The sequence below is a fragment of the Aulonocara sp. 'chitande type north' Nkhata Bay genome, linkage group LG1 (genome assembly GCF_057382095.1).
Source record: "Aulonocara sp. 'chitande type north' Nkhata Bay isolate Kocher_YH1m ecotype deep benthic linkage group LG1, A_spYH_male_GT1.1, whole genome shotgun sequence".
In the NCBI taxonomy this organism is placed as follows: domain Eukaryota; kingdom Metazoa; phylum Chordata; class Actinopteri; order Cichliformes; family Cichlidae; genus Aulonocara; species Aulonocara sp. 'chitande type north' Nkhata Bay.
In genome coordinates this window covers 40,772,453-40,794,232 of record NC_141344.1, presented here as the reverse complement: position 1 = coordinate 40,794,232, position 21,780 = coordinate 40,772,453, and the positions used below count along the sequence as shown (strand labels likewise).

The 21,780-nt window shown below is 42.0% G+C and overlaps 1 protein-coding gene across 5 annotated transcripts in view; it reads left to right on the top strand.

Moving 5' to 3' along the window:
* Nucleotides 1-21,298, top strand: part of ankdd1a (ankyrin repeat and death domain containing 1A) — a 35,506-nt gene extending 14,208 nt beyond the window's left edge. For 3 of the 5 annotated variants that reach the window (XM_086296331.1, XM_086296350.1, XM_086296341.1), the window contains exons 3-15: nucleotides 2,036-2,134; nucleotides 3,413-3,511; nucleotides 3,645-3,749; nucleotides 5,599-5,697; nucleotides 6,745-6,843; nucleotides 11,857-11,955; nucleotides 12,040-12,138; nucleotides 12,607-12,705; nucleotides 12,805-12,903; nucleotides 15,272-15,367; nucleotides 18,570-18,762; nucleotides 20,389-20,520; nucleotides 20,715-21,298. In XM_086296331.1, the coding sequence (XP_086152457.1) occupies nucleotides 2,036-2,134; nucleotides 3,413-3,511; nucleotides 3,645-3,749; nucleotides 5,599-5,697; nucleotides 6,745-6,843; nucleotides 11,857-11,955; nucleotides 12,040-12,138; nucleotides 12,607-12,705; nucleotides 12,805-12,903; nucleotides 15,272-15,367; nucleotides 18,570-18,762; nucleotides 20,389-20,520; nucleotides 20,715-20,776 (1,380 nt within the window). In that variant the 3' untranslated portion in view covers nucleotides 20,777-21,298. Of the gene's footprint in view, nucleotides 1-2,035; nucleotides 2,135-2,240; nucleotides 2,393-3,412; nucleotides 3,512-3,644; nucleotides 3,750-5,598; nucleotides 5,698-6,744; nucleotides 6,844-11,856; nucleotides 11,956-12,039; nucleotides 12,139-12,606; nucleotides 12,706-12,804; nucleotides 12,904-15,271; nucleotides 15,368-18,569; nucleotides 18,763-20,388; nucleotides 20,521-20,714 lie in introns of all 5 variants that reach the window. The other 2 variants (XM_086296371.1, XM_086296360.1) reach the window with 2 other exon arrangements.
* The last annotated feature ends 482 nt before the right edge of the window (nucleotides 21,299-21,780 follow it).

Here is a 21,780-nt window from a genome sequence, read left to right as displayed (position 1 = left end):
TGGTCTGATGAGGCCCAGGTGTTCACAATCCAGGAAGGCGTGGACCGAGGGCGTGAACCCGCCACAGGGCTCGCAAAATCGCTAGCCCGACGTCCCGGAGCTAGCGATATCTCCGGTCGGGCGACCAAAATCTATCTCAGCCCCGCCCGTCGGGCTATATGATAACCCAACAGGCGGGGCTGAGCCATGAGTTCCGCCCTGGCAAAACAGGGGAGAGAAGGAGAGAGGGGGAGAGAGAGGGAAAAAGAGAAGAGAGGAGGGCTAGGAGTGGAGAGATTCTGATCAGCACCTGGCTGATCCTGCAGGTCGTGACATGCTTGGTACAGACTTGGTACATGGTAAATGGCCTGCATTTGTATAGCGCTTTTCTAGTCCCTAAGGACCCCAAAGCGCTTCACACTACATTCAGTCATTCACCCATTCACACACCCATTCACACACACATTCACACACTGGCGATGGCAGCTACATTGTAGCCAGATTATGTACGGAAATTAAAGAAGACCTTATTAGCATGTTTGTCAAAATGTGGACTATGTAGTGTTGTTGTTGTTGTTGTTTTTATGTAATTACTTATCAAATTTAATTACCAGTTATCCCTAAACATTTGAACCAGTGATAATCAGAGACGGTGATCAAAGATCATCAAAGATGGTGTGTCCACTGTGAGCGACCATCTTTGAACAGAGGCGGGGTTTACAACACCAACTCTCTGCCATCTATAATCCAGTTTTGAGATCCCTCCCCAGACGCCTTAACGCCCACTCACATCCTGGGCCATCTGACCTCAGGAATTCACATGATAAGGTGGGGCCAGGTTTCACAATGAACACACCCAAAACCCTGGCTGATTGGGACCCACACCCAGTTTCACACCTTGGCTCAGGCGATTAGAGGATCATCAGGGGGTCCTTTGTCCCTCTGTGGGGGGAAACTCCCACTAGGTTTATATCTGGGACTCTCCACCATTTGACCTTAGAACTGAAGAAGCTTCTCGGATGAGAGGTGAAACGTCTTCAAGTAACTTAAAGAAGTCCAGACGCTTTTCTTTGCAAGCTCCTTTGACTTGTACAAAATGTTTCTGCACCATGTTTTTTGAAATGTATATTTGTTATTTACAACCGGTTCGATCCTGGTCGTTGTGTCCTTGGGCAAGACACTTTACCCTACCGCCTACTGGTGTTGGCCAGAGGGGCCGATGGTGCGATATGGCAGCCTCGCTTCTGTCAGGGCAGCTGTGGCTACAACTGTAGCTGCCTCCACCAGTGAATGTGAGAGTGAATGAATAGTGGAATTGAAAAGGACTTCGAGGGTCTCAAAAAGCGCTATATAAATGCAATCCATTATTATTATTATTATTATTATTATTAAGCAGAGAAGCCCAGACCTCCTTCTCCCCAGACACTTTCTCCAGCGTGTCCTGGGTCTGCCCTGGGACCTCCACCCAGTGGGACATGCCCAGAATACCTCACCCAGGAGGCGCCCAGGAGGCATCCTTGTCAGATGCCCGAACCACCTTAACTGGCTCATTTTGATGTGGAAGCATAGCGGCTCTACTTTGAACCCCTCCCGGATGGCTGACCGCAATCTTGTTCTTTCACTACCCAAAGCTCATGTCCTTAGGTGAAGGTGGGGATGTAGATCGGCCGGTAAATTGAGAGCTTGGCTTTTACACTCAGCTCTCTCTTCAGCACAACAGACCGGTACAGCGTCCGCATCACTGCAGCCAATCCATCTGTCGATCTCCCCTCACTTGTGAACAAGACCCGAGATACTTAAACTCCTCCACTTGGGGCAGTAACTTGTCCGTTACCCAGAATGGGCACTCTACCCTTTCCCAGCTAAGGACCACGGCCTCAGACTTGGGTGTCCTGATTCTCATTCCTGCCGCATCGCACTCAGCTGCCACAAGAACGAATGAATGAGCTCAAAGGAATTATTATGGACAAGTGATTTTAATCCAAAATGTCAGCACTAACAAACAAGAAATACGCTGTGCTGTTATTGTCTTTTGTGTGTGTGTGTGTGTGTGTAGGTAGGCCGAAAAGCACTGCACTGGGCAGCAGGAGCTGGGAATGAACAGGCTTTGCGTCTCCTACTGGAGCATGATATGGACATTAATGAGACTGACAGTGTAAGTAAACTTGAACTGATACAAGAACAATTTCTCACTTCCTTAGTTACAAAATTCCTTTGTAAGTTCAAGGGGGAAGCTGAAAGGGGATTGTATTCTGTTACAGATGTGGATAAAGACAGCGGCACACACCTGTTCCTGTTACAGTTTGGTTCGGTGCATTCATAGTTGGAACATTGTGGGGTTGTCGGCATAGGCTAGTCTGTGCATGCATGCAGATGTTGCGCTCATGCGGACCCTACTAGTCTCGCAAACGTGGTAACGATAACACGCCCATAACACCATTCCTTGATATGGGGAATAACTCACTGTGGATTTGTATTGTTGCTGAAGTTATTTTACCCTGGGTTTTGCTGTCAGTCTGATACATCTACCACACTAATTAACACTAATTAAATTGATATTTAGTTCATAATGGGTAGTGACATTTTTAGAATAGTTAGAATTATAGCTAGTAGCTTTGTCTGTGAATAGCCCTACAGCCATATCCTGCTTGTAAGCCCATGTGTACAATAAGAATTCAGTAATCTAACAGTTAGCTAAAAAACATGCCTTCAGTTGAAATGGTTGAGGGTAGTTCCCATACTCACCTGACATGCTCGAATCCACTGTGTCTTCCAATGAGCAGCCACACCAATGTTTGCCAAAGTTGTTCAACTGGTAGTCATACATCAGTATTCCCCTGCATTGGTTCTGGTTTTCAGGGGGTACCATCAGTTGTCAGACACTGGGGGTCATTTGGCTGTCTGTTTTCTCTGTATTATTGTAGGGTCTTTACCTTTAAATATAAAGTGACTTGCAGCAACTGGTTATGTGATTTGGCACTATATGAATAAAACTGAATTGAAAATAGAATTGCTATACCTTGTGAAAACCATCATTTAACATAATCTTAGAGAAATTTGACAATGATGGGTTTGTTATGCTGTCTGTGCATGCAAAGAGCCAAAGTTGTGTTAGCAACATAATGCAGTTGTTTCTGTCCTGGATGCAGTTTCCATCTTACTGTCACGGTCTTGTCCTTTTTGTGCAATAAGAATAATAGCAATGTACATATACAAACTGTGGACTGTGCCACTATTTTCGTCCTCCAGCACACACTAAATTCAGCTGATTGTAGCGCAAGTGCAACTGGAATCGATAGGCAGGCAGACTAAATTCCAAGGAATTAAACTACTGGGAACCAGTCTTCTAATAGAACCGGTTTTTGATTCCCATTCCTATGTCAGACATTTTTCTCTGTGTTCTGATTCATTAGTTTGTAAATATCGTCCACAGTTTGGGATGAATGCTCTGCTTCTGGCATCCTGGTTTGGTCACCTAAACATCCTACAGATCCTGGTGTCCTGTGGAGCCAAGCTCAACTCTGAAAACAAAGTAAGAGCTGCCATATTTCATTGAACTGTTAAAAAATCTGAATTTAACAGGGTTTCTTTTTTTTTTATTGGGTTGCAATGCAACTTATTTATAACAAGGTTATTGTCTTGACCTGATATCCTTTTCATCTTAGGACGGTCTGAATATGCTGCACTGTGCTGCTCAGCGAGGACACATCAGAGTATTGGAGTTCATCTTGGCGCACCTAGAAGGCATCAGTCTAGATGGAGTTGAAAAGGTGACGGACTACTAGCTTTACAGAGCAATTTTGTACTAACTGAGTCATAAAAAGAACAAACACTTCCTTTCTTTTCTCATCTCCTAGCAAAAAATTATTTGCGCAAAATACACTGCCCCCCAAAAAGGAACATTTTCAAAACATAAAATCATGTTGGATATCTATACTGATATGGACTAAGTAATGTGCTAGGAATAAAGGATGCCACGTCACTTAATGGAGTGGAAGTGAAAGTCAAAATATAAAAAATGATGCCCTCACATATTATTTTTTCAGTGGTGTAAAACTTGTTCAGAAAGTTTTAGCAGTTAAATATAATCCTACTGTGGTGGACCACTGGAGGCTCGACTCACACCCAGTTCTGAGGAAGTGTTGTTGCTGTGTTTTGGAGGGAAAAGTATTCAGTTGTGTGGTAATGAGTAATACATGAGGAGTGTTAGTCAAGAGCCCTCGTTTACCTCCACATTGGTGACCCCTGACTCAAGCATGCTGCAGCCTGATGGTGGCACCGGCTCCGCTCTGGATGCATCAGTGGCTGCCAGACCTCTGCCTCCTGCTGCAGCTGCCTTTGCTGTGGCGCTTGAGCTGCCGGACTTTTGGCTTCACGATCCCCCGTCGTGGTTCGTGCACATGGAGGCTTAGTTCGCTCTTCGTGGCATCTTGGCTGACGACGACACGAAATATCACTATGTGGTGGCCTTGCTCGACCCGCTAGCCACCCGTCGTGCATTGACTCTCCTCTGGGACCCAAGGGAAATACACCGCCCTTAAGGACCTGCTTCTTCGGCGCTATGCCCTTTTTGACGCAGAGCGAGCCGAAAAGCTCCTCTCCCTCTCAGGCCTGGGTGGCGGTACGGCTCTGGAACTGATGGAGCACATGCTATCCTTGCTTGGACTGGACAACAGGGGATTCCTCTTCGCTCTTCGCCCACATCTTCTTCCGACAGCTGCCGGTAGCCGTGAGAGCCAGCCTCGCCAACTCTCCGCTCCTGGGTGCGAACGATTATCGCTCCCTGGCTGAGGTAGCGGATCGTATTCTCCTGCCTCGCCGGCGGCACCTTCCACTTCCCCGCCGACCTGCCCCGGAGCATCCCACCCTTTGCTTATGGCAGAGATCGTGGCGCAGCGGCGCCGTGGACAGGACCTCTGTTTCTACCATCAGCGTTTTGGCGCCAGAGCGGGCCGCTGCCTGCTGCCTCATGCTTTTCCGTCCCCGGGACACGGGCCCCGCCAGCACACAGTAGCGGCCGCGACCGCTGGTGACAAAGAAAAACGGCTCTTCATAGAAGACTCGCGGTCCAGGAGATGTTTCCTGGTCAATTAGCTCTAGATTCCCTTCCAAATTCGACCCCTTCCAGTTTGCCTACTGGCAAACTCACTCCATTGAGGATGCCATCTCCTTGGCTCTGTACCGGAACCTTGCACACCTGGAGAAGAATACCATCATCCCACAGCATCTGGTAGGCAAACTGGGAGACCTAAGCTTTAGCCCATCACTATTGAATCCGGTACAAAGCGCTTTGAGTGCTTTACTACTTAGCTGACCAGATCAACATCCCAGAAATTTTATTTAGTTGATGCTATACTCAGATTAAGTGTTTCCTTACATGTTTGAGCAGTGTATAAGCAGTATATCAATAAATCAAGCTGAAAATGAATGGAATTTTTATTATATGGATATTAATGGAATTATTATATCTTGTTTGTAATAATAATAATACTAATGCATACTTTATTGATCCCTGTGGGGAAATCCCGCTCTGCATTTAACCCATTCACTCAGTGAAGCACTCAGTGAAGCACTATTGTATACACTATATGTAACATATGTGTATGTCTTTCTGCTCAGTCAGGGAAGACAGCTCTACACCTAGCTGCTGAACATGGACAGCTTGAAGCAGTTGAATTTCTGATTGGAATGGGTTACATGCCTGGTTTGAAGGACAAGGTACACACACACACACACACACACACACACACAACCCCGTTCAGCTATCTTAGTGAGGACCTTCATTGACATAATGCTTTCCCTAGCCCCTTACCCTAACCATTAAATATGAATGCCTAACCCTAACCCTTACCCTAAACCTAAACATAACCTAATTGTAACCCTGACACTAAAACCACATTTTGAGCCTCAAAAATGCCTTGAAATGCCTTCAAATTTGTGAGGACCAGGTTGTGTGTCCTCACAAGTGACTGTTGGTTCTCACAAGTATAGCAGAATGCAGATTTCGGTCCTCACAAAGATAGCTAGACATGGACACACATACACACACTTTGAATCAGCAGATGTGTTTAGCCATACAAGCAGAAGCTGTGCAAAAAAGCTTTGTTAGGCTCTCCCATACTTCTGCCAAGGTAATTTGTGCTGAGCAGCAGCCAGCATTTCAGAGTTTTGAAACTGACTTGAAAAGATGTGTTGAAATGTTTATAAAAACAAGGCCAAGTGAGAACCATGACTATTTACATTGTAGATTCTCAATGAAGGCATCAGAACTATGAATGAACACACATGGAATTATGAAGTAAACGAAAAAGTGAGAAATAACTCAAAACATTTTTTATATTGTATATTTTCATTCAGATCAAAACAGCCACCCTTTGCTTTAATTACTGCTTTGCACACTGTTGGCATTCTCTGGACGAGCTTCATGTGGTCATTACCTGAAATGGTTTTCCAACAGCCTTGAAGGAGTTCCCAGAGATGCTGAGCACTTGTTGGTCCTTTTGCCTTCACTCTGCGCTCCATCTCATCCCAAACCATCTCCACTAAGTTTAGGTCAGGTGACTGTAGAGGCCAGGCCATTTGGTGCAGCGCACCATCACTGTCCTTCTTGGTCAGATAGCCCTTACACAGCCTGGAGGTGTGTGAAAAATAAATGATGGTCTAACTAAACGCAAACTGGATGTGATTTGTGTATATATATATATATATGTATATATATATATATATATATATTAGTTATTATATATTGTTATGTCTGGATTACAGAAAGAAAACACGCCTATGCACCTAGCAGCAAGCAAAGGGCACGCAGAGATCCTACAGAAGATCCTAGAGACTGGTGTCAGTGTGGATAAAAGGAATATAGTAAGTATGATGATGAGCCTGTACACTTAAAGGGGTATGTTCAGAAACATTTACGAATCCTTCTCTTTTGTACATGTTTATTCATTTTAAGCGGTATAAATTACATTTTCTATCAGCCCACAGTGAAAAACCCATAATGACGATGTTAAAACGTGTCTTAGTAAATCTAGAATATTTCTTAAAAAACACAAACCAACATTTTTTAAAAACATGTCAGAAATACTACTCTCACTAGATGCGGAGAAGGCCTTTGACAGGTCGAGTAGGTTTCCTCTTCTCGACCCTGTCAAAGTTTGGCATAGGCCCTAATTATATTTCCCTTGCTAAGCTGCTTTACACAAAACCTCGGTTAACACAAATAATATAACTTCTAGTCCTTTCCTCCTCCACCGCTCTACAAGACAAGGGTGCCTTCTGTCCCCATTGCTATTTGCACTTGTCATAGAACCTCTCGCCATTCAATTACGCTCTACAAAGGATTATAAAGGAATAAGGAGATTTGGTGTAGAACATAAGGTGTCTCTCTGTGCAGATGATTTGTTACTATATATCACTGACCCTACTAAATCATTGCCAAAAATTCTGACAGTTTTAACTGAATTTGGGAAAATTTCTGGATACAAAATCAACCTAACAAAAAGCATATTGTTTCCTGTTAGTTCTTTAGAAAAGTTAGATAGCGCTACATTGACTTTGTTTCCTTTTACCGTCTCAAATACTTTCAAATATCTTGGAATAACTGTAACCCGTGAATTCTCTGGCCTTTTCAAACTTAATTTTATTAATTTATACCATCAAACTGAACAGAACTTGGAAAGACTGTCTAAACTGCCCATCTCGCTTGCTGGACGAGTAAATATCATTAGGATGAGCACTTTACCCAAATTTTTATTTTTGTTTCAATGTATCCCAATATTGATCACAAAAACTTTTTTCAAGAAAATAGACCAGTTAATCTCTCAGTTTATCTGGAACAAGAAGACACCCAGAATGAAAAAGACATTTCTCCACAGAGCCAAGATTACAGGAGGAATGGGGTTGCCTTGCTTTCAGCTCTGTTATTGGGCCTGTAACATACGTTGTATGTCATTCTGGGGTGGGGAACATAGACCTGATTGGGAACGGATGGAAAGTTTGACTTTTTTCTCTAATACTCTTAAATCTTTGGTTCATTCAAACTCAGATCTGGGTAAGCATAAATGTAAAAATCCGGTAGTGTCTGACTCACTAAAAGTTTGGTCTCAAATTAGAAAACATTTTCATTGGCGTCAATGTTCAATCTTTACACCATTAATTCATAATCAAGCATACACATTGTTCTCAGGATCCACATTCCAGTTATGGACTTCCAAAGGGATACACACAATCAAGGATCTGTTTATTGATAATCTCTTTCCTTTGTTTCAACAACTTCAGCAAAAACTTTCCATAGAAAATGATTTTTTCAAGTATTTACAAATACGTCATTTTATTAAAGAAACGTTTCCATCCTTTCCCAATGAACCACAAAAGCTAGTTTCAGATGATCTGTTCCCGATGAACCCGCTAAAGAAAGGAGCTATTTCCAGGATCTACAACCAACTTTCGCAAATAGACATTACAACTACATTGGATCACTTGAGAAACAGTTGGAGTGAGGAACTGGGTACTAACATCACTGAAGATCAATGGACCAAAGCACAAGAACTGGTTCACTCCACTTCTGTCTGCTGCAGGCACGGACTGCTACAATTTAAGGTCCTGCATAGGCTCCATCTGTCAAAACTGAAGGTTTCAAGGATGTTTCCAGGGGCTGACTCAAGATGTGGCCAGAATTCTGCCTCACTGTGTTTGGACATGTCCCAGCATCGCCACCTACTGGTCTAAAATATTTAAACCATTGTCTGATATTTTTAAAAAAACAGCTCCCCCCAGACCCAGTAATGGCACTTTTTGGTGTAGCTACAGTTAAAAACTTAAATAACAAACAAATTCATGTTTTGAGCGTTAAAACATTGCTTGCAAGACGCCTTATACTTCTGAATTGGAAAAATAAAGCCCCCCCAACTCACTCTGCTTTGTTAAGAGACACAATGTATCATTTACAGTTGGAGAAAATTAAGTTTTCATTGAGAGATCATGTTAAACGGTTTTACGTAATTTGGCAGCCCTTTATAGATTACTTTAATAAGTAAGCTGGGAGGGATGGCCTCCTCCCATATCTGCTCCAAGTTTATATATATTGGTCTGGGCAGGTGTATTGTTCTTTTTTTCCCCTCTCTCTCTTTCTCCTTTTTTTGGTTTTTTTTTTTTTTTGTTTTTTTGTATATATATACTCATTTAGGTATATAAATATGTATGTATAGACATAGATGTGTGATTGTTTATATAATGGTAATTATATTTTATGTATGTTTCACGCTAATAAGAAAAATAATAAAAAGATTAAAAAAAACCATGTCAGAAATCTTTACATATGTTCTATTGATAAGTCTAATTTCCAACCTTATGAATGTATCCTGAAATAACGGCAGCATTGCTAGGAATTGCTTCTGCTGATTGTAGTTTCTTAAGGTAAACTATCCTTCAGCCTCATCCCACACACATGCTGGTTCAGTTTTCCACAAGAAATTCTGTTTGTTCTTTAGTTACTTCTGTTATTTTTACTAGTTAGTCAACAGACATATTACAAGGTTTACAATTATTGTAAGAAGTAGAAAATATACCCTATGCTTTTGTTAGACTCATTCCCATACACTCCCATGGAAACTCCCACACAGTTTCTAATATAAAATGTCTTAATGCATGCTCAAGCATCCAGGTAAGGAAATTTCAAAAAGTTGATTCTGTTCATCTGGATGTAGTGTTTTCAGTGGAAGAAATGTTTTGTCACTCATCCAAGGCACCTAAAAAAGCTCCAGCCGATCCAGGAAAGAAGGTGAAACTGCCGTCTAAGCAAAAACCCTTAGTGATCCCGTATGTATCAGGAGTATCAGAACAATTGGGGCGATTGTGGCTCAAGAGTTGGGAGTTCGCCTTGTAATCAGAAGGTTGCCGGTTCGAGCCCCGGCTTGGACAGTCTCGGTCGTTGTGTCCTTGGGCAAGACACTTCACCCGTTGCCTACTGGTGGTGGTCAGAGGGCCCGGTGGCGCCAGTGTCCGGCAGCCTCGCCTCTGTCAGTGCGCCCCAGGGTGGCTGTGGCTACACCGTAGCTGCCATCACCAGTGTGTGAATGTGTGTGTGACAGGATATGTAAAGCGCTTTGGGGTCCTTAGGGACTAGTAAAGCGCTATAAATACAGGCCAGGCCATAATTGAGACACATTTTTTTTCTAAACACAGAGTTACTATGGCTTTTAAACCCCAAAACACACTGTGCCAAAAATTGGTTCCACCAACACAAATAGAATAATATAGTGTTCGCTGTTAAGTGCCAGGAGGTTTGCCATGATTTGTACATCTGGGAAACCAAACAAGGTTGCATGGCAATTATCTTGGGGCAAGATAGTAACCCCAAGTTTCTCTCAGATGCATCCAGCGCGCGAAGAATGTGTGTGAACATTAGATAAAAAGGACTTACATAGAAAGCGCTATACAAATACAGGCCATTTACCATTTACCAAAGAGCATGTGCGAATGGGTGTGAGTCCATTTACCATTTACCGTTACCATGATAGTTTACTTGTTATGCACCCCTAAGAGTACCGAAGAAAGAGCCCATACATCTCTATGACAACCGTGTGCCCACCCCTGAAGCCACCCATTCTGCCATCCCAAACCAATCCCACCATCAAGAACAGCGTCCCACAGGGAGCAAGGCTTTGCAAGCCATAGACCCAGATGAACGGATGCCCCCCAGATCCAGCACCTCTGGACAGGGTGCAGGAAACAGGGTTGTTATAAAGGGTTTAACAGAAGTGTTGCATTAATTGTTTAGGAATTATAGAAATTTTTATACTCTTTTAAACCTTTGAGGCTCAAAAGCATTTGGATACATGGCTGCCAAGCAGTTTTGTGGCCATTTAAGACTTTTCCCATAATTATTCTATCAGTAATTAAGCAGAGATATAGAGATAAGTGTTGAACTTACATTTAGTAGATGTCCAGTGAAACCCTTTGTATGAGGTCCAAAGAGATGCTGACACAAGCGAAGGCTAAGATTGAACAAATTACAGAAATTGTAATTGCCAAAACACTTGTGTACCTAACTGTGTGTTGTGTTGCAGACCAGAGCAGCCTTATGATGTCCAGAACCTTAAAGAAGGGTGAATCCTATCAATCAGTGGGTCCTGCCACTGAAGCATTTTTCTTGTTTTCTTTTTAGCCATCCACTCACCCATTCAGGGTCATTGATGGGCTGGAGCCTCTCTCACCTCCATGGGGAGAGATGCAGGGTATACCTTGAACAGTCTGCCAATCTGTTACAGTGCTAACACAGAGAGGCAGACAACCATTTACACTTGGCATTGGGTAGCTGTTTACTGGAACACTTAATATGAGTTTTAAGGAGATGTTGATGAAGCAACAGAAGCCATCATTAAATGAAAAACTAAATAAACATATCAGAGAGAGATTAAAAAGTTTTATGAGGAGCCAAAATAACATTTGGGACATTTTCAACCAGAAGGAATATACTAGCCAGCTCAGACAGTTTACAACAAGGTGTACACCACTGGTTACGCTCAAGAACAGGAAGACCAGATTTGAATTTGCCAAAAAATAAAAGAACTTTCACAGCATGGGGAAAAACTATTAGTAATGTTAGTTTATGTGGTTTCCTCAGTAAACTGGGTGAGGTAGCTGACTCCTAATCACAGCGATTTCTCTAGTTTCAAGTAGCCTGGCCCTTTGACCCAGGACCTGTTGGCCTTGCAAGACCCTTCTAAGCAAAAATGATTCCTACTCACCAAACTCTTGGGATCACTCAAGCATTTTGAACCTGAAAAAACACATTTCTTCATGCTTGTGAATAATAAGCTTTAAACTGTAAAAACCTTTGACCTTGATTGTACCTGTTGTATTGTGTTGTTGTAGGATGATCTCACACCATTGCACACGGCAGCTGACGGAGGTCACTATGAATGCGTTAGACTTCTGCTGGATTCTGGCTGTAATGTCAATGCACAAACTAATGTATGCTTGTTTACTTAAATATGCAATTCAAGAGTGGGTTGGCAGTGTTATTTTCATGAATTAATATTTATCTTCTGTCTGTAGAGAAAAATGAATGCTCTCCATTATGTGGCACAGCATGGTCATGACAGAGAGGCCAGCTTGCTGCTGAAGGCAGGAATCAATGTAGATGCTATAAACAATGTAAGCACTGTTAGCTATCTCCGGAAAAAAATAATTATGATAATTCTTTTAAAGTACCCATATGCAAAAGAAATAGAAGAAATTTATAAAAGACTTGCATAAGATTTGGCTTACTTCATATAAGGCTTATATGATTTACTCATGAAAGTGGCCACTTTCTCATTACTTTCATATATTGTTTTAGTAAGTATCCAAAACAAGTTTCATTTATATAATTTATCAAAGGATCTTATATCTGTTTTCACTCTTGTATGCTTTTCACACAAGTTTCACATAACACAAAGCTTTATAAGATTTATATATATCTTTTCCATATGGGTATTCTTACACAGTGGTATGTTAGCATGTTAGCATTTTGGTGCATAAAATGAAGAAGAAATCTAAAATTAGGCAGTAAACCCTTGTAAACGTTTTAAAAGTTAATATCATAGAGAGCAGCTTTTTAATACCTGTTTCTCTTTGAAACAGCAACACTGCACACCACTCCACCTGGCTGTTTTCAACAATCACACAAAAGTTGTACGATTGCTTATCGATGCTGGCAGCAACCTGAATGCCACTGACATTGTAAGTACAAAGTTCCACAGCCACATGAACACAATGCATAATAAAATGTCCTATAATACAGTAATTTTACTTAATGGTTGTCTGTCATGTGGGCGACAGAGGCAGCAGACCGCACTACACATTGCCTCAGAACATGGCTGGCATGACCTGGCTGAGATGATGCTGATTTCTAGAGTTAGTCTCAGTCTAACTGATAAGGTACCACACACAGCTTCACACAGAATATTATGTACACTGCTCAAAACAATAAATGGAGTACTAAAGTCACACATCAGACCTTAAAAAATATTCATGTTACTTTGACGTACGTTTTGAAATTCATTGAAAACAAGAAGGGGTCAGGGGTCACAAAGGTCAGTGAAAACCATAATCATCAGCCTTTTGAAGGCTGGATGAGATGGTGGATGGTGGTGGGGGGATCTCCTCCCAGATTTGGATGAGGGATTCAGGTGTGTGAAACATGAGGGCCAGGCAGTGACATCAGTGTCTTCATCATTATATAATTGCCAGGTCACTGGGTATTGCCCTGCAACACAAACCCAGGACCGAGTGCATTAAGACAAGCTCTGAGGATTTCATCCCAGCAGTACAGGGTACTGTTGGCTAGCATGGTTAATGATAAAGGAGCTTTACACAACATAATTTACCAATTCAAACCTGCATACACGCAATTCTATCTAGCATTCACACTGCGATGAACTTTCAGCTCTGGCCTGTCTCCTACTATCTGCTCCTCACTCTTCAGACTGTGCTGGGAAACACAGGCTACGTCCACACTAAAATTTGAAAATGGCGTTTTTGTCTGAAAACGCTCCGCGTCCACACTATCGTTTTCAGTCGTTTTCACAGAGTTGTGCGTCCACATTGAAACAGCCGAAAACGCTTCCGTTCCAGTCCTGCGCATGCGTGAAACGCAAGAAGATTCGGCCTGCCTCATTTCCGTCTGCCATTTATTTACTTTTCCGGCTCTTTGAAACGTCGCGGCAAATGTTGAGGAAAAGCACCGAGTTTTTTAAATGGACTAACAATGAGCTGGAGTTGTTGCTGCGAGTAACACAAAAGTACAAAGTTGCAAAAGCGAGTGAGAGTTAAAGAATTTGAAGAAAAGCTCTGGAGCACGTACAGACTGATATTAATCTTTAATAGCGCTGTCAAAACTGAGAGCAAACAAAACAAACGCTGTATAATGCCCTCCGCTATCTTAGTTTGATTGGTCACATGACTGCATCACATCACTAAAATGTGTCATCGTTTTTGAAAAGGCTCGGGATTCGCTGTCCACACTGCAACACGAAAACGGCTTTGGATAGCGTTTTCAAAACGCTGCGTTTTCCTTCACCGAAAACGGCGTCTCAGTGTGGACATGGCCACAGTGTAACCTGGATGTGCTGCAGGTACTCTCTCATCAAACCAGTACTGACGAGGATATCAAAAAGCAATTCTAGGAGAGAATAATGGTCTGTCCCATCACCTGCAGAATCATTTACTTTATGGAGATTGTCTTGGAACTGTAAGAGCAGTTTGGCGAGGAAGAACAGCTAGCAGGTCCAGCGAGCATGTGGTGTGGAGGTTAGCTGGATAACTCAAAGTCAGTCAGTTAAATCGAACAACACATTTATTTGATGTTAGCAACATAAGACCATACAAGCCAAGTCTCCACGGCTCTACTCTGTCCGTACGTACATGTGCGGAGATGGGTAGTCACCGGCGCCAGCCCGTTACAAAGGTATGGTTTCTCTCAGAACAGACACACAAGCATGTAATGGCTGCCACACTATACTCACACACCCACTACGAGACTCCCCCAACTACTACAGTTGTTAAAAGTCCGCTTGTTCATTGTAACTGTTTATACTACGTTACCCATGATGCACCTCGGTATCTGTACTTCCGGTTGGGAACGTGTTCAGCGCAGTTCTGCACAGATGAGAGGTGTGTCGGAGGATAACGTATTTACTTGCATTCCTGTATGACCACACACACCCATATACACACTCACACCCCCTTTACCTGCATGTGAATACTGTAATGCCTCCCTACCAACGCTGTACATCCTGTTGATGTCATCTGCCACCTCCTTAGTAAAGTAGGGCAACCCCCTCTAGTGGTGCTATAACACAGTAAGGTTTGTCTTGGAACGTCTTCAGTACACCTGTTTGATTTGCACCAAAAAAAGGTGAAATTAATTGATTCACTTACACTTCCGAAGACGACAGCTTGATATCCGTAAAGTTTAACTTGTGGTTGATGATCAAGTGTTCCTTTACTTTTTTGAGCTGTGTATTTCACATTGTACACTAACAAATAAAAACAGTTTTCAGTTGGTGCATTGATCCTTCTATATCATATTAATTAAGATCTTTGTTACGCTAGTCTTAAGTAGAATATTTATCTTTTTTCACACCATTTGAAACCTTGATGCGTAGTTCACTTTTTCTTTGTCCGGACAAAGTTAATCTTGTAGCACAGCATCATGATAACTGTTTTAGTATAGATTCAGATCTATGACACTCATAGCTGTGTCTTCTAACAAAGCAATGCTTTTCTGGCCATCTAATGTACACAGCAGGGAAAAACATGTCTGGAAGTGGCAGCAAGAGGAAACCATGTCGTCCTGGTGGACATGATAATTAAAGCTGACCGTTTTTCTAAATGGGAGAAGGTAAGTGTTGCTAACGCTATATTAATACTAAATACACTCTCCTTATATGAAATCTGTGCTCATATTCGATAAATACATTTTCACTCTTTTCCAGCGTATCAGCACCCATGTCCTGTTGAGTTTTTCACATTATATACATATTAATTGTTTTGGATTTTGTAATAAAAAAAAAATCCTGGCATACAGGCATAGTTATAAAGAACGAGAACAACTCAGAGCATACACTATGACTAGGTCTCCAAGATGCTTAAAACATAAGAAATCAGGAAGGGGCATGTAAAGGAATTTCTTTTACTTATGTATTAATCACATTATTTTATTGTATGATGCCTTGGTGCCACTGGATTTTAACATGTCTCACACTCATACAGTAAGACAAATGGTGGGGGTGTAGTAAGGAAGTTGGGGGAAGCAGACGACTCCACAGGAAGAGTCTTTTGTGTCTTTGAGGACTCTGGGAGGCAGCAAGGGAGTGTGAAACAGCTGTGTACTGCCTTTTGTTCCTGGAGAAGGTATTTAACTGAGAGCCATGCTGGGCTCAGACTCTGCTGACCGTCTGTCCCGCGGTCATGCAGGGACTTCATCAAGCTTGGTTGTCTGTTCTTTGTGTGTTTGATTAAAGAATGTTAGCTACCGCTCACCGCTCGTCTGCAGGCTTTATTTAAATGGAAAAACTTCCACAACAGGCAAAAAAAAGCTTTTTGCTAAAAAAAAGATTCAGAGCAGAAGTTTTTTGCACTGCATTTTAAAATGAAAACATATTGCATTTATTTACAATTAAAGACACAGAGCAGAAAGTGTGTTACTGTTTTACATCCACAGACACACAAGAAAAGAAGCAGGCAACATGAGGTCAAGTTATGGCAATTTTATTTGTGTGTTTCAGTTTTTAAAAAACAAGCAAACGTCCCAAGAAGAAGGATGGGGTGAAAGAAAGGTGGAGATTTTAACATTAGGAGGAAGAAACTATTGATGCTGCTGAGTCAGTTCTTCCTCAGCAGTCTGCTCCAGAATCCCCTCCTGTCCTCAGCTTGCTTTTCTTTTTCTTTTGCCTTCAGTTCGTTTAAGGTCTTGTTGAGCTGCTCCTCGGCATCTTTAAATTTTTCTTTCAGCTGCTGTTTGGCCAGTTTCCCTTTGTGTTTGAGGAGCTCTTTAGCTTCCTTTTTGTGCTTTCGCATTTCTTTCAGTGCGTCTTTGCAGTCTTTCTTGGTCACCGTCATTTCTTTCTTAAATACCTTCACCTCAATTTTCTCTTCTGCAAGTTCTTCTTGTACTTTCATCAGTTCCTTCTTCATGTTTTCAGTGTGACTCTTTGTATCTTCCATTTCTTTCTTTGCTTCCTGTATTTTCATTTTCTCTTCCTCCAACACTTTTTGAGCTTCCAACAATTCTTTCTTCAAATTTTCAATCTCATTTTCTGCCTCATCTTTACGTTTTTTCTCCTCTTCAAGTTGTTGCTTTACATGCAGTAATTCCTTCCTTAGTGTTTCAGCTTCAGCCGTTACATTTGCAGCTTCTTGAGTTGCCAACTGCATTTTCTTTTTTCCCTCTTCAAAAGCTTCCTGCACCTCCTGTAATTCCTGCATCACATTTCCTGCCTCCTTCTTTGCAGTTTGATATTTATTGTTGGCTTCTTGTGCTGTGCTTTTCTCTTCCTCCAATGCTTTTTGAGCTTCCAACAGTTCTTTCTTCATCTTTTCATTCTCCTTTTCTGCCTGTTGTTTTCCCATTTTCTCTCCTTTAAGTTTGAGACCCACATGCAGTAATTCCTGCAATACTACATCAGTTTCAAACTTTGAATCTTTAGCTTCTCCTCTTGATTTTTCTGCCTCTTCTTTTAATTTGATATTTTCAGCCTGTATCATTTGAAGTTCTTCTTGCAGGTTAATCAGCTGTACTGAATTGTGAGGTGAAGCACTCGCCGATCCTCTTCTCGTTCTCCCCTGATTCATTTTGGCCTTTTAAACAAAGGAGCCAACGTTTTGTAGAGGAGTGAAGTGAAGTTTTGGATGTTTCTTCGTCAACTGTCGTTTGTCCTGCACAGAGATGCTGCTGTAGATGTGTCTCTAGCTGTGTCTGGATACAATGAAACATGCTGGAACTAAGTGCTTGTGTTGCACAGTTCTACTGAACATTCCATTTCATGCATGCTCCGCCCACATGGTCAGGAATGTCAGGTGCTGCATCGCCAAAGGCTGCTCCCGTTGCCTAGCAATAACAGCTGTTTACTTTTGGGGTCTGGTTCATTATTTAATAAAGAAAACATGTCCAAGTATTGGGTGCTGAGGCTCAGCGCATATTCTAGCCTGCTGTGTGGGTGGGCAGCTAGAAATCACTGGTGGGCAACATGAGTGAGGAGAAAACTGGAGCAGCCAAGCAGGGAGCTGCAGGTTGCTGGTTTGAGTCTCTGTTCAGATGCTGGTGTCTCCTCTCTCTGAGATGTCTGCAAACAGTCCCAGATAAAACAATAAGGATAATAAACAAACACGTGACTAAAATAACAGTTATGACTCTGATGTGTTTCATGTGTAGCAGGATGGCCTCTATACAGCAGTCGCTGCAAGCATCCACATCGCCACACTCACTTTTCTTTAAGCAGGCGTGCTGGGCTCCTCCTAAGGAAAGTTTGAAACTTCATTTCCTTCATGCTGGTGAACTTTTTACCAAATATTTTCATCAAAGCTTCTCCATCACTGACAGGGATTGTTTGGATCTTCACACTCATCTCCACCAACCCTAAAAAATGAGTCTCACTTTGCTCATATAATGCCAGGAGTGTCTCCATATTCCACAAAAGTCTGTGCAAACATGTAACAGTATCCCATATTCATATGAATATTATTGATATTATAACAAAAGCTGTCACCAACACAATTGTCCCAAGTGCTTTTTTTATTAGTTATTGCAAATGCTTGATTGCAGTTCTTGCTAGATGACAAAACCACGTATTAGGTTTAGAAGGAAATGACTTTTGGAGGTAGCAAGGGAGTGTGAAGCTTAAGGTGTAAAACAGCTGTGTACTGCCTTTTGTTCCTGGAGAAGGTATTTAACAAACCAGCTAAGTATCTTGTAAATTCTTTGTGCTAGTTTTAAAAGCAAGAGGTACTGAGAGTTTGTTTTCTTTGTACATCATATGCATAAAACGTGATAACATCCTTTTAACTTCGAACGACTCACAAAACTTTCTCCCTGTTGAATTCAGGATCACGGGGGATGTGAGCAGGTAAGAAGACCTCTGAGCTTCAAACAGGACCATCAGCCAGAGACACAGCACTTCCGTTCTGTCTTATGGACCCTCGCCACAAAGCATCTGTGTTATGGGGAGTGGAAGATTCTCGCTCAGCATTGGGACTTTAGTGAAGCACATATACAAGCTATAGAACAACAGTGGACAGGTGAGCAGTGCTGAGTTCCTAAAAAAATTATTGACAGTTTTATTGCTATTTTTATTACCTTTTTTGTACTTGTTGGGTTTTTTCATATATATATATATATAAATCTTTACACAGGAAATCATACAAGTTTGAAAAACTGTAATATAAGGCCTGTAATGTCCAGAACCATAGAAGCACTGTTTCATGGGTCCAGTGATTTTATTGAAAATAAATTCTCAAATTTGGCACTGACTGATTCACTCTACAGCATTCTGAGTACCTGAGGTGATTAACTCTGGTCTAGGTCAATTTTAACCCAGATCAAGAATTCTTTCTACAATTCTACTACAACAAATGAACTACAGATCTATTTAGAATATATGGATAGTCTGACATGAGTAAATGGATGCTTAATCCTTAATATTTCAGAGAGCAGATGGTGTTGTTTTTCTTTTGGTTTTTTTACAACATCACTTTTTTGTAGAAAAACGTCTATTATCATACAATATCTTGTCTTATAATGATGACCTGAAGCACAACTACAACTGCCTATACCTGATACCTGAATCTTGGTTAACCAGAGAGATAAAAGCCAGGAGAATAAACCAGATGTTCTCCACTGAACTACCCAAAGTATAGTCTGAATGGCAGCAGAACAAAATGAGAACAGCCCCGCCAACGCTGGAGACAGAGCAATACTGAAGAGTATATGTAAGAAGGATGCAACACATAACAGAAATGCTCAGTGCCTAGTGGATCTAAGAGCAGACTGCAACAACCTCCCTGAAAGGATCCAGTAACCATCACAGTGGCAGACATGTCAAGCAGAGGGATTGGACAGCACCATTCCCTGCCATGTTTAACACCTACTGGATAGGGAAGCTAACAAGCTAACTCCATTAGCATCCTGCAGCACAAATGAACCAGGTGCTAATGGTTGAGACCCACCCGGAATGTCTAACCGAAGGCTGTCCTGATCCCCAAGGATCCCAAGAAGGGGCCCGTCCCATCCAACTACTGGCCAATAACTTGGCTAAACTGCCCACCAGATTGCCCTCCTCCTGAATGGTAGATACTGTACCTCCGTCCATCCAAACCCACACTTGTCCTTGTTGGACATAGTTGGATATAATTGCTAATCTTTCTCTTTGGGTAGATTGGTCCTCCAACCAAGAGCAGTCTCTCCAAGATGACAGCAGTTTGCAACATGGATTGTAATAAGTTTTTCAGCTTTTGTACACTGTTGCAAGAGTTACATTCTGGGCACAGCTTTTTTCTTTAATTCCAAATGCCAGATCTTTGACACTTTGCTTTTAAACTCTATTTGACTTTTAACCTGTTGAACCTTTTTTTTAATTTAAAGTTGAACTTTAAATAAAATATTAAATTATATAAAATAAAATATTGTTTCATTTTGTTGGAGCACTTAAAATGTAAGATATCAGGATGTCATTCAGCTTTGCTTACTGGCCAAGTACCTCGCTTGCTTAACGCTGGTCTGTGGTTACAATACAGACCCAGTGGACTATATGAACTAGTTAGTTACTGTGATTCTATAAATGTTCTGATGGTATAAGAACTGTCTACAGTGACTGTGTTTAACTAAAAGTTCAGATGGATAATGCTTGATATAAATCTAAATTGAAGGTAAGAAAAGCTTCAAAGATCATGGTCACCGGATGCTGTTAATCTGGCTTCATGGAGTGCTCGTAGCTGGAGAAAACCCTACCAAAGGCCTCTATGAGGGGTTGGTGGAAATCTCCCGGACAGATTTGGCAGGTGAGCTAATCAGGGAGGTCACTTCCTTTCACTGGTCAGACTATTTGTCAGTTTTAACAGTCATACAATATTAGTTAACAATATTTCTCCACAGAAAGACCAATAATGCCGTAAGACTGTTTTTCTGTTTGTTCACTGGAATGTGTCTACTTTTTTTTCTTTTCTCTGTTTTCCTCTTCTGGTTTGTTATCCAGAGTTCATCCGACAGAAGGCAAACTCCCAGACCAGCTCTCCTAAAATGTGCTGCGTAATGTGACGGCAACAAGTTTATGCTTATCATCGAGCTATTGTGTTAGCTTTGTTAAAACTTTCTTTATTTAAAGAAATAAAAATGTTATTTTCTATAAATAAAATTACATGATTTGAATTGTGAGTCACATAATGGTTTACATTTTTTAATGAAAGATAGGTGTGTAGCAGCCAGGGGAAAGTTGCTCTCTATTTCTTTCTTTTTTTTTTGCCGTGCAATTTTGTCAGGTTTTCTCTACTGCAGCACTTGAACTGTGTTTACCTAGAAGGGCTGTAACAACAGCCTTGCACTGCTGCAGATTTCCATGTGCTGCATCCCATGCCAGTTATCCACACACAAAGAAAGGACAAGACAAGCTGCCCCTAACCTACCCAAAATGCCCCACGCCTGCTGCTTAGGTGTGGGATTTTGCTTCCCCCAAAGGTCCTTGAGGTTCCTGAGATTCCCTAAAGCGCAGATCGTACCTCCCAACATGGGCCAGCTCGCTCCACATGATAGTGCATCCGAGGAGGCGTGGACCCCCCTGCGGAGGCGTGGACCCCCCCTGCGCATGGAGAGACCAAACCATGAAACTGGCGACTCCGGGCACTGGTGCTCCATACTCCTTGCAGGCCCCCTGCATCCCAGACCCCAAACCCCAAGACCCTCACACCAACACTAGTTCACTGGATCTAAGACAGAGCCCAGCTCCTAACAAAAAGCGCCCCTCACAATGATGCTTTACAACACTGCATCTGATGTTTTGTGTTGCACTTGATGTTGTAAGGCTTGGATGCAGCTGCTTGGCCATATAAACCCATTCCATGAAGCCCTCTATGCACTGTTGTCGAGCTAATCTGTAGGCCACATGAAGTTAATATTTGCCTCTCTGCCCTTTGTCCTCCCCTCAAACCGGCTGTCACTCCCTAAGCCGTGGTCTGCTGGAGGTTTCTTCCTGTTAAAATGGAGTTCTTCCTCCACACTGACTCCAGGTGCTTGTTAACAGGGGCTCATCTTACTGTTGGGGTTTA